Here is a 13345-nt window from a genome sequence, read left to right as displayed (position 1 = left end):
TTTCCAGTTTTGTGATTTGGAGAATTGTGATCATTTTGATATTTTAAATATAAACACTGAAACCTGAAGTATAATTATTGTCTCATTGCAACTTGCCTTTTATTCATTTATATATACAATATTTTCATGTTATTGCCACAGTCTTTGAAAGTAAAATCACACTACATTTATAGAGATTGAGTCATCGTTTCTCATTTTATTACATTGCTGAATTTCACAGTGACATCAGAGATTTTTAGTTAAATAGAAGAAAGAGAAGCCTATTAAACTCAAGGGCAGAAACAGAATTTTGATATCGACTGGCCCTTGATCTTATCTATTCAGTCAAACAGGAGAGGAACAAATTTTCAAATTGATATCCCTAGAAACAAGAATATCTATGCTGGATTTTGCATTTGGCTACACCTTACAGTCCCCTAAAGAGCAGCTCTACTGGATGCTGCATTATTTCTGAGAAGTCTGGAATTATCTATCAGGTTACCAATAAAATCTGGAGTCCGAGGGCCTCTGTAGTATCTGACACAGCTGGGAAGAAAGTCTGAGGAGGTGAAATGATAAAATTGTATAACTCACATGGTACATTGATGGACATTAAAACCATAGATGCTGATACATGAGCATATACCCAACCCAGTTTCCCAGAAATGGGATTTGTGAAGCAGATAATTGTTGGTGCAGTGGTCTTCTCCTCAAAACTGATGAGTTAGGCAGAACCAGACTATATAGGGCCTTTTACACCATATCAAAGATTTTAGTCCACATTATATGACCAGTGAGATAATAAGGTGCCATTTTATGAGAGGTCCTTATTGTGGGGTGGAAGATCATGAATTATGGTTTAGACTTGTTTTAAGAGTCTATAATAGTTTTTTGCTCATGTAGAACTTGACCTCAAGGAGAGTTCAGATCTAGAACATTTAATTAGAATGGATTTCCTAGGAAAAGAATTTAGACCCAAGAGAAACAGCATAGGCTATAAAGAAGAACAAGCACACTGAATTTATATAGTGGATATCTAAAAAGGATAGAATAAATATAGTCCATAATTTAACTGTCTTCCTCCTCTTATCATATCTTACTCTAAGCATTTGGATACAACTCTAAGCAAAAAATTGTTAAAGAGAATGTGTATGGAACAGTATTATTTCTTGAACCTAGATCAGTGAAATGTCACTAAGCTTTTTGAAAATGGCTTTGTGACAAATAATATAACATTTTTAGTTTATGGAATTTTGTCTTCATTATACACCAAACTTGCTATCATTAGAATCATATTTTATCTTACAAAATTACAAATGTTCTGGGGCTGGGGATGTGGCTCAAGAGGTAGCATGCTCGCCTGGCATGCGTGCGGCCCAGGTTTGATCCTCAGCACCACATACAAACAAAGATGTTATGTCTGCCAAAAAGTAAAAAAAAAAAATATATTAAAACTCTCTCTCTCTCTCTCTCTCTCTCTCTCTCAAAAAAAGAAAATAAAAAGAAAATTACAAATGTTCTTACAGATTCCATGAAATCTTTTGTATCCAAAGCAACCTTCTACTGCCTCATTATTTTCTTTACTTTAGTGTTTTATAGTATAATTTCTGAAACTTAACATGTTGAACTCCAGCTTTCCCTTAAATCTTTTCTCAAATCTTTTTCTATCAAGTCAGAAAGCTCAGAACCCCTTTATTCTTACTTCTTCCAAATCTTCACATCTGATCCACAACCAAATATCAATTCTGCTTCTGAAATAGTTCTTCTGCCTGTCTAGGTCACCATATACGTGGCCATCATTCTACTCCAAGCTGTCACTGACATCTCTTACCTGAATTACCATGGTGCTCTCTTCAGTTTTCTCTCTGGTTTCCTTCTTGCTGCCCCCTCTCTGAGCATTCTACGTATAGGTACTTAGGTATTTTCTTAAAGGAAGGTGAATCAGTGTGCTCCTTTGCTTAAAACCCTTACATTATTTCCTTTAATACTTAAATTAAAACTTTTTTTTTTCTGTTTTACAAAGTCCAGCACATGTGGATCCCAGTCAACCTTGCCCTTTACTGTGCTTTCCCCTGCCCTGGATGACCCTGTCCCAACACGTTCTCTGCTAATTCTACATCTTTATATTTCAACTTAAATGCTGAGCCTCTCTTTTCAGATGTTTCTTCTTCTTGGTTTGTCAACACAGTCTTCTCTTTAGGGCTGATCCTAAATGACAGAGCAACCAGTGCAAAGCCTAAAGCTCAGATGACCATGAATTAAAATTACTTAACTTCAAAATCATGAGATTGGTTGATAAAGATTTTGGACAAGAGAATCTGTCCACAGAGCCAAACAGTTCTGTGGGGACAGGTGCATGGAGTACATGGCATGCCCTGGGTGTGAGGCCATGTGTTGTAGTCCCTGTGTTTGCTCTATGTCCTGCCCCTTGATTGGTTGCTGCAAGGACAATTGGCCAAAAATTGTATTGTTGGATGCCTGTAATCTGTTTAGCAACTGCCTGAGTATATATACATGGTAACTGCACAAGAAAATCAGACCTGCTTTCTGCTCGGTCTCTGGAGGTCTTAAATAGCAACTCCGCAGCCACACTCTCCTCTACCCTGCTCCATGGACCCCCTCACTGGACGAGAGAGAACCCATGCAGTTCAAAAGAGGCATGCTTTTCAAGAAGCAAACCTCTACTGTACAAGTTACTGACTCATTTAGATTTCTAGACTAATTTCAAAAGTACTTATAATGCCCAGCTCAGCAGTGGATTCCTTAGGGCTCAGTGAGAGCAGCATACAGGGGACCCCGTGCCTGGTTTCTTGTTGGGCAGGATGAAAGAGTGTGAATTTCAGCACTAGTTAAACATGGCCCCAAATCTCAGCTCTCCCACTTGGTGGTCAAACTTGGGCAATATATTGCTTCTCTTGGAGCCAGTCTCTAATCTCATGGACTGTGGTGAAGAATAAATGATGTAATGATTTTAAGGCACCTAGGAAAAAAAAGGAAGGCTTGCAAACGATTCTAATCATTGTCTACTGACAGTATTTATCCTTAGGAAAAATTTGCCATTTTTAAAAGTGATTTATATCAACTTAGAAACTAGGTAGTATGATACACGTAAACTTTGGAAAGAATTCACACACTGACTAGAATTTCTCCCTGGCTTCTCTTGTGAAAGTAGTAAGAGAAAAATGATTCTGTGTCTGAAGCAAAGATAAATGTTAGAGAGAATATAGTTTCTTTTAGTCTTTATTTGATCTTTTTATTCTCTCTGAAGACATAGTCTCAAAGAATGAGGAAAACTTCAAAAGCAGAATAGAAACACTGGCATTGACACATGGAGACCTTTGTGGCTTTATGTTTACCTACTGATTTTTTTTTTAAGCCATAGATAGCAAAATGTCAAGAGTGAAATTGGGAGGCAGCCTTCCATGTTGAAGCCTAGAGTAAAACCTTAGGTCAGTGTGACTCACACAGACAAGTGTTACTTTGGCACATGAGGTTTTCCTATTTTCGTGAGGTATGTGTCCCTATTTCATTTCTGTTGTCAAATGTTTTACATTTTAATCCTGTCACAGGTTTTGGATTAAAAACTTGTTACATTGATCATCATACTCAAGGAAATTTTTAGGCCCTAACAGATTAAATCTAGTAGCTATGTGTCATTCTTTGGCCTGGACAGAGCAATGATACATTTTTTGCTTCCATAAAGGATTTGTCAGCTGGGGGTGTAATCTCAGCGACTTGGGAGGCTAAGACTGGAGAATCCAGAGTTCAAAGCCAGCTTCGGCAACTTAGCAAAACCCTGTCTCTAAATAAAATATTTTAAAGGTATGGGGATGTGGCCCAGTGGCTCAGCACCCCTGGTTTCCATCCCTGATACAAAAAAAAAAAAAAAATTTGTCAGAAGCACCAACCATACTGGTTTTTTGTTTGTTTGTTTGTTTATTGATTTTACTTTCCTCTTCTTTTTTCTAGGATTATGACAGTTTTTTTGAATCGAAGGAAAGCAACACTGTCTTTTCATTCTTAGGCCTGAAACCACGATTGGCATCAAAGGTAGGTTATTTTTTTTCTCCTTTTTGCTTTAAAATTCATCTTTCTTGAATTGTTCTTAGGGATAGAGGTTGAAAGTGTTAAAGAGATGCACAGATAGTCTCTATTCATAATTATAGACTATCTAGTATTAAGACACACAAAGATGCCTAGGTTTTTCTGTTTCCATTGTCAGTCATTGCCATAAATTAGGACATTGATTTACTTATAATTTAGACCTCATTCTTCCAAGAAGACTTAAGGTAGCAAAAAGTAGTAGCTGCTTTCTATTTTAAATTGCAATTTTTATCACAGTTCACTCTCTTCATTGGTGGATTAAAACACGGGTCAAGAATATAAGCCGGTGTGTTGGCACAGCCTATAGTCCCAGCGGCTCAGGAGGCTCGTGAGTTCAAACCCAGCCTCACCAAAAGCAAGGTGCTAAGCAACTCAGTGAGACCCTGTCTCTAAATAAAAATACAAAATAGCTCTAGGGATGTGGGTCAGTGGTCGAGTGCCCCTGAGTTCAATCCCTGGTACCCTGACCCCAAAAAGAATATTTGAAAAGAAAACTGCCTCTGCACTGAACATGTACAGTTATTTCTTCTTGTCATTATTTCCTAAGTAACACAGTATAACACCCGTTTACCTCATGTTAGGTATTATAAGTAATCTAAGGCTGATCTGAAGTATATAGGTAGGTGTGCCTACATTATGTACAGATATTTTCTCTAAGGAACTTGAATATCTGCAGATTCAAGGGGGTGGGATCTTAAAATCAATCCCTCACAGATACCTAGGCACAACTGTACTTTAAAATTTTTGTGATAGCCATGGAACAATCAAGGCCATATTTGAAAATTCTTTTGCACATTGAGCTTTTTTACATTGAAGGAAGGGTGTTCTATGATAAGTGGTCAGCCTTGGGAAAAATACTGCAATTCCTAAGCCAGTCAAAATATTTTTAAAGCCCCTTTATTAAGTCATATGTCTTTTGGGAAACCTGAAGGATCCAGGTTGTATCATATTTAGATCTAAAAATTTTATTTTTTTATAACTTAATTAATATGTATTTAACACATTACTTTCAAAATTAAAAAGGTATTAAGTCAGATAATATTTTGATTATTTGACTTTTATAAATAGTACTTATTTCTTATTATAAAAATAACCTAGACTCATTTAGAAAATTTGGAAAAATATGAAGAAAGTATAAAGTAGAACATAAAAATCACTATTCACCAAAATCACTATTCACCATAAAAACCAACCTATTCACATTGACATTTTTGTGTGCTTCCTTTTGATCTTTAGATATATATATATAGTAGCTGAGGTTTTGACTATATTTACAATAGAGACTGAATTCTAAAGTGTGTGTGTGTGTGTGTCTGGTTTTCACACAATTGAAATGGAAGTACATTACTGGGAGTTTTATTGTCTATAAGTAATAGGTCTTTTGAGACTACCCAGGATCTCTACAATTTCTGGAACACCTGTGGGAGGAAGGCAGAGACATCAATAATGTAAATTATACACCAGTACCTGCAGTGCATAGCCAATGTGAAATCTTGCTTTGTTTTAACATCCGCAAGTCAACAGATGGTTGTGGGTGGTTTCCATGTACGAGTTTTAAGTAGAGGCAAAACCCACACATAAAGTATTTACAGGTTCTTAAAAACTATTTTTATGAAGATGTAACATTTGAATACTTGTTAAAAATTAGAGTATTTTTATAACATGTTTCATCCAAACATATTAAACAGTATAGATTTATCTTCAAAGAACTAGAAAATCTGGGGTAGGGAAAATCTAATGAATGTATAAACCCAGGGGATACCATGGTCTATGTAAAAGCCTTTTAAAAAACACTGTGTACTTGCCATCTTTGTTCTCATTTTCCCCAAAGATGTAGGTTCCTTAGACACTCTGCAGTCTGACTCTTTAATTCTTTAAGCCGTTTAGGCCTGGGGGTGTAACTCAGTGGTAGAGTGCTTGCCTAGCCTGCATGAAGACCTGGGTTCCATGCCCATCACTGGCCCCATGTCCCCAAAGTAGAAAATAAAATTTATTCTGTCTAGAACTTCTTAAGAAATCTATTATCTATATACATTCTCACATGGCTTGTGGCCACAATGTTAATGTTGGTCTTGGTGCTATTGCAGCTGACTTGATTTGAGTGGACCAAGTTCAAAAGCACTAAGGGCCTTGGGCAGCCCCACTCATTCAGCCAGCCATCTTCAGTTCCATGAATGAGAACTACCGGGGCAGGAGCACTTGGGATCAGAGCAGATGTCCATAGTGCAGTGTCTGTGTTGCTTGCTCTCACAAATATTCAGGGGCTTAGAGGTTAAGAGCAGCTTAGACTACATCTTTATATGAGAGAAGGGAAACTATAGGAAAAATTTAGCCTTTTCTCCCCATTTTAGTGACTTATTATTCACTTTGGTAATAATCCATTATATGGTCTACAGATTAAGGCTTTGACAGAGTGTTCACAGATTTGATGTACCAGAAGATGAACCCCCCTTTTCTTATCTCCTTTCCTACTCCCGATGCAGTACGCACACATGAAAGATAAGATAGGAAAGCCATCCAGGAAACATAAGGATGCCGTTAGCATCTATAATTGCTCCACAAATGGGAAAAGAGCATTCATGGGCCCCACAGGCACAGGTGCAGTGTAGATTCCAAGTAAGCTGCTCCCAGAAATAAATGGAGCAGAGGAAGCCTGGAAATCACCAAATGGTGTCTTGCAGGCCACATTAGCTGTGGATATGTTATCTGTCCAGTGCAGAATTTTTGAAAGTCAAAAGTAAATGGGTTGCTAATATTTATTTAATTTTTTAATTTGTTCTTATTTGTTATACACAATGGTAGAATGTGTTTTGACATATTATACATATGTGGAATATGAATTCTCATCCTTCTGGTTGTATATGATGTAGAATTACATTGGTCATGTAATCAAATAAGTTGCTAATATTTAAAATACAGATTTTTATGCTTTTCTTGAAGTTGGGAGGTGTAGAAACTCAGGAAAAGGAAACACTTTCCCCTGTGAGTGGCTGGAGCCAGCAGGGGCTGGCCCACCATGGTACTTACGCAAGCACGAGAAAAGGAGGCCTTCTTGCTAATAATTTTATGTTGAAACTCATCAAGTTTGTTATTTTAATAGACTAATCAGAGCCTGTTATAGAAGTTTTTGCTTCCTGATCTTTACCATTCAGGGGTGATATTTAGAATACTTAACAGAAGGGAAATGCTGCCAGAGTTGGAGGCTATGGAGGCCTCCTGTGCCAGGTGACAGCTGTTTAGCAGTTGGATCATGGCTGGAGAGGAGTGGAGGGGCACTTGGGTGATTGGAGCAGCGACTATTTACTAGCAGTTATGGCCATACCAATGCTATTCTTCACATAGGGTCAGCATAAACCAGTGCCTCTGCAAGCCCCCTGGGTGAGATAATGCTCACCCATCCATGAGCTAGTAGAATGGTACCTTTAAGAGGAGACTCAGTGGGATGTTGCTTTCTACTTTTTATATTTGGCAGATCAGATGAATGTGATTTAAATCTGGGCTCTGATCCCGAAACCCAGGATTTGCTCTTAACAATCACTTGGGGGTAATGTATTTCCAACATCTCTGTTCTTGACATTTTTAAAAAAAATACTGCCAAGAGCAAATTTTCTTGTCAATGTAATGCAGTGCTGTAACTGGTGTTTTTGTTTGTTTGTTTTAACAGGCAGAACCTTAGTGAGGCAAAGTGGAAGGTGACGGAGATGCATTTTGGAGCACCCATTGGTACTCGGCACACACCTGCTTACCTAATGCATCACTGTGACAAAAGCCACATGCATCAGTAACTTTGCTTGCCACGAAAAGGGTGTTTTTGGAAGATGTGGGTATAATGGGGATTGCATGATTGCTTTAAACCAAATCAGGACTGTGGTGGATTTTTTCTTCCCAATTTGCCTGCAGTTGCCTCACTCACCTGAAAGTACTGTCTTCTGTTACGGGTGTGCTTCCTTAATAACTGATAGACAAGTGGGTGGCACCATTAGAGAGAAAATGTTGGGTCTGCCCTAGGATATAGTAGATGCCAGTATTGCATAAACCTACTTCTCTTTAAGCTGCTTGGATTGCATCCTTGAAATTAGTCTGCCAGGCTTATTAGAATCTTTGAATAAAAAAGAAAAAAGCAATGCTGATTGACAAAAGGGCATTGAAGATTTTCGCTACAGAATCATAAACATCACTGCTCCAGTGCTTTGTAATAACACCTGTTGAAAATGTCAGATGTTCTAGATTCCTTTTTGTAATGGAAACTCTTAACCCTCACAAATCCTCTAAGCTCCTACAGATGTTTCCAGAAATTACTGTTGCAATATTGCATGATCACAACCAAGTTACAGGGATGAAGATAATTACTATTGCAAGGGGAAAGTTTCACCTAAATGCACAAGACTGCTTGAAAGATATATTTTAAGAGGTGCACTAATTAGATAGTCAGTTTATAGGGAAATTGTCTGATTCGTATCTGAAGGCATTTCAGCTTTAGCAATTTATATATACATAAGTGCACATATATTTTTTAAATTCAGCTCCCCAACAGCTGCTTATTCTATTTTGTGAAAGGATTATATTTTTTTGAGAAAGGAAAATCTCAGTTAGATATATTTTGTGGACCCTTGATGATGCATATTAAAAGATACCAATATTGCTATAGAATTAATTTTTTTCTTACGTTACTTTTCATTGTTCTACTATTTTTCTCATCTAGCCACAGTCTCATACTTTTCAGAGTAAAATCGATACACATTCTTACTTCATATATAAGCACAAGTGAGTTTTCAGAGCAACATATATGAGAAGGGGGCTGTCTAAAGAGTAACTCTGAATTGTATTTGGCAAGCAGATCTGCTCCCATTGGAGTGGACGCTGATAAACACTGAATATGTTACTTTATTAGGGCAGAGGTGTCTTTTCCATATCCTTATATTTTTAAGGGTTTTGAATTGCCAAACATGGAACAGCCTTGAATATGATAAACTCTAAGAGGGATGACTAAAATACTCAATTATTCCTAGCATCCTAATACTAGACCTTTTATTATGATACTGAGAAGGATATGTGTAAGAAATTGAAAGAGCAAATGAATTAAAGCATCACATACCCTGTCCCCATACCTTGATAAATGTGGACTATTCTAAAGCACTTTTTGAATGCTGAAGCTGAAATCCCAGCCTGATATTTGCAGTTCAGGACTACAGTCAGACGGAAAGCATGACAGAGATCTTCTTGACTGGAAAATATATGATTTGCAGTTTTCTCTCCAAGGAAAGCTGTTGTCAAATCATGGGTATTACTGGTTTGTTGATATTAAACAAGATCCAGGTCATATTCCATTTGATATATCCCAGGGACTATCCAGGAATGTTTATTTCTAACTGTATATTATATTTGAGTATGTTAGTATGTGATTCTTCTGCTAAGGCTTATAAGTTTTTTTGTTTTTTTTTTTGTATGAACCCAGGGGTGCTTTTACCACTCAGCTGTATATCTCTCTCTCTCTCTCTCTTTCTCTCTCTCTCTCTCTCTCTCTCTCTCTCTCTCTCTCTCTCTCTCTCTCTCTCTCTCTCTCTCTCTCTCTCTCTCTCTCTCTCTCTCTCTCTCTCTCTCTTTATTTTGAGACAAAGTCTTACTAAATTGCTCAGGCAGGCTTCAAACTTTCCATCCTCCTGCCTCAGCCTCTGGAGACACTGGGATTACACCATCCAGTGGTGTAATTTCTTTTTAAGATACAGCAATTTTTAAAATTGTCATGTTGTAATTATTCAGTTTACATTTAGTCTGCTCTTACAAGTGAGTGCTGAGAACCAACTTAATAAGGTTGAGGCTTTGCAAATTCTAGGATTGTAGTATCAATACCATGATTGCTAACCAGAGAAAGCCACCCAAATTTGTCTGATAACTTTCAAATTAACTATAATATGCTTAGTATGATTATATTAAACATAGTGCTAAACTGCAAACAAATACAAACCATCTTACTATGATTTTGGGAGGGGGCTATAAAGAAGTACAAGAGAACACCCTCAGGTGGCAGTGTCCTTGCTAGGATAGACTAGAAGCACAGTGTATGGAATCTACCACAGTATCCAGGCTCCACAGAGTACTGAAGTATTGCCCTCCAGGACCATCCTGTTTACAGAGAATATAGTGTCCTTAATCGTACTCCTACCAGCTGAATTCCAAGCATAAAGTAAGTCCTTTAACTAGCTGCCTTTGATTTTGATAATCCCAGTCTTTAAAACCCAGGAAAGAAGTGGATTTGCAGGCATAGATGTAATAACAAGGATATTTCAAGACAGAATTTTAGTTTCCTATAATAGATTTCTTAGGTTGCTAAAAATCAAATATGCCATTTTAAAATTATATAAAATATAGAGTACTATCTTGCAAGGTGTATGCAGACCAGAAGAAAATTTACTTGGGGAAATAACTTGTTTTTCCAAATTCTAATGTTTTATTAAAATCAAAGAAGAGAAAAGGAAGGTATTTTGCCCTCAGACTCTAATATATTTGAGATTTTTTTCTGTTTTATTCATTAATTCAACACTTATGCATAGATGTGTTTTTGTAGCACACGAATTTAATAATGAACTGAACTTATTTTTATCTTTTTGTTTGTTATAGAAAGGTACCAAAGTTTCTTTCTGTTTTGTTTCATTTGTCTGATTTTATTGTGGGACTTTGCTTTTTCCTAGAAATGCTTTTCATTTAACAGCTCTTCTTAAGTGTCGGGATCCACTTCAATCTATATAATTATTGTTTTTTAGATATCAGTTTGTATGTGTTTGTCTCTTAAGGCATTGATATTTATACTCAGCATTAAAGAAAAATGAATTCCAGTAAACAAGTGTTCTAAGACGAAGTTTTGTTTCCTCCCATTTATCACATTTTCTAATTTTAGTTCTGGGTTTGGCTGAATCCTTTCTGTTTAGCTGGGAAGATTTGTTTTTACTCCTCTCCACAAACCTGTGCATAAAAGAACCTGTGCATGAAAGCTGCAGATTTGGTTGTAAAAAAAGAAACAATGCAGATATATCATGTGATCATTTGAGGAACCATGCAGGTGGTCCTGCCTGTGTTGGGAGGGGAACACAGAGTCATCTCATACAGTGACCAGTGATAGTGACCAAGGACAGAGTTAATCATTCAGCCACTGCCTTGGTTCAGTTCGCTTTGTGGTCTCAACTGAAGCCACAGTTGATGGATATGGTCCCCTGTTGGTTGCAGAATACAAGGACAGGTTAACCACTACTTATTCTGTCAGGGTCCCTTTGAGGCAGCCAATCACCTCTGAAAGCAGAAGAAAACTTTGCTGAAGGCAGTAGCTGAGGTTGCTTTTATCACTAAACTATGTCAAACCTTAGAACACCAGGATAGAGGGAGGGTGGAGGGAGGGATCAAAGGGAACAAGCTGTAAATTTGCAGAAATGTGCTAAATCATGAAACCAAATAAGCAAAATGACCACTGCCTTCTTGTGTCTCAGATGTGCAAAGTTTTCCTACTTCTAGAAATGCATGATTGGCTGTCCTTTCTATCAGCATATATCGAGCCCTTAAAATGTGATGGATCCTATTCAAGCAGGACAGTAGTCTCCACCCTCAAAGATGAAGCAGAAATAAAAGCAGCAGTTATGTCCAGTGGTAAATGATAGAGTTGAGTAAGTTCTTAGCACTCTAATCTGTGGTTCATCTGAAAAATTACATATAATCTTTTTCTTTTTAAAAACCATTTCAACTTTCAAAATTTCATACTTGTAGTGGAATACACATAGACACCTACATACACATATAATATATATTAAAGATAAAGCATAATAATAAACAAATCCTTGTGTGCCTGCCACCTACCTTCCTGCCTTTTTGTGAAACACTGTGGGGTGTTCCCCCAACCTATCCTCCTCCTTGTCCAATAAAAGGAGCCCTGTCCTGCTTTCATGCTGATCACAGCCTTCCTGTTCTTATCATTTTGTTTTCATGAATGTATCCTTAAAGATTAATAAATGGAATTAAGCTGGATATATCTTCTGTCATTTCCTTTTTACATTTATTGCAATAGGAGTTTTTACTACTAAATATTGCATTGTATGAAAATATCCCATATAAATATAAATAGAAAAGGAAATGTTGCTATGAACATTCTTTTGTTTGTGATTTGTGGTACACATACCTAAGAGTGGACAATATACCTTGAATAGAATTGCTGGATTGTACAATAAAAACACATCATCAGCTGTAATTGCTAGGGTCAAATTGCTTTTCAAAGTAATGGTACCAATTTAATGTTCCCACCAGAATGCCAGAATTTCCAGGATTGTAGATCTGGCCTACATTTGGAATAGTCAAATTTTTGCCAAGTTGGGTATCATAAAATGGTATCTCATTGTGGTCTCACTCGGCATATTTTCTCCTATTACTAATTTGAATGTGTTTAATATAGAAATTTCTATTTCTTCTTCGAAGAAATCCCTCTTAATGTCTTTTACCTTTGTTTCTTCTTCAGTTGTATTTTTGCTATTAATTTTAAATTTTTCTTTATACTTTGCTTTTATTGGTCAATACTGATTTATCTTTTTGTTTTTATTTGTGATACTGGACTTTGCATATTCTAGGCAAACATTCTACTACTGAGCTGTACCTCCAGCCATGATTTAAACATTAAAGGGAAGACAAACAGATTAAAAATAGAAAAATCTTCTGAAGCAATTTCCAGAAATATGAAAATCATGTGAATCTATATTCTATTTGCAGAAAATAAAATTGAGAGCATATATTATATGCTTCTTGCATATTGATTTTCAGTGTGTCAGCATGTCAGCCAAGAAATATACTTTGGGTACTTTTCTTTGCTCTAGGAGGGTTCTTTCTCTAAAGCTATTTTAAAGCTTATTAGCTCCAGTTATTTGGCAGGAAATTAACATGATTAATGTTATGGTTTAGTTTTTCTGATACAGGACTTTACCAAAAGGAAATCTTTACATAGACTTGATGTTTGTATATACTTGTTTCCTTAGTTTGTCAAAATGTAATGGGCCTGTAGCAATAAGTCACAATGATGTTATACTTAAAAACATTAAAATTATTACTCTAAGTCATAGGAGACTGTATTGAACCTCTGCTTATTATCAGTGAAGATTTAAGCTGAGTAAGATGGATCAATGTCATGCTGAATATAACTCTATGTACTGTGCTGGCAGCATGTTTACATGTACAGGGACTGATTGGCAGACAGGAACAAAAGACATGAGTGCAGTCTTACCTTCTGAGGTGC

General features: G+C 36.7%; 1 protein-coding gene across 3 annotated transcripts in view; it reads left to right on the top strand.

Moving 5' to 3' along the window:
- LOC120889078 (SH3 domain-binding glutamic acid-rich-like protein 2) overlaps window positions 1–12093 on the top strand; it is a 167663-nt gene extending 155570 nt beyond the window's left edge. For all 3 annotated transcript variants that reach the window (XM_078019703.1, XM_078019705.1, XM_078019704.1), the window contains 2 exons: window positions 3949–4029; window positions 7748–12093. In XM_078019703.1, coding sequence (XP_077875829.1) covers window positions 3949–4029; window positions 7748–7759 — 93 coding nt within the window. In that variant the 3' untranslated portion in view covers window positions 7760–12093. The remainder of the gene's footprint in view (window positions 1–3948; window positions 4030–7747) is intronic.
- Window positions 12094–13345: the final 1252 nt, after the last annotated feature.

Source organism: Ictidomys tridecemlineatus, chromosome 8 (assembly GCF_052094955.1).
Source record: "Ictidomys tridecemlineatus isolate mIctTri1 chromosome 8, mIctTri1.hap1, whole genome shotgun sequence".
Classification (NCBI taxonomy): domain Eukaryota; kingdom Metazoa; phylum Chordata; class Mammalia; order Rodentia; family Sciuridae; genus Ictidomys; species Ictidomys tridecemlineatus.
Note: the sequence above shows the minus strand (reverse complement) of the source record. Positions and strands in the feature narration are given on the sequence as shown.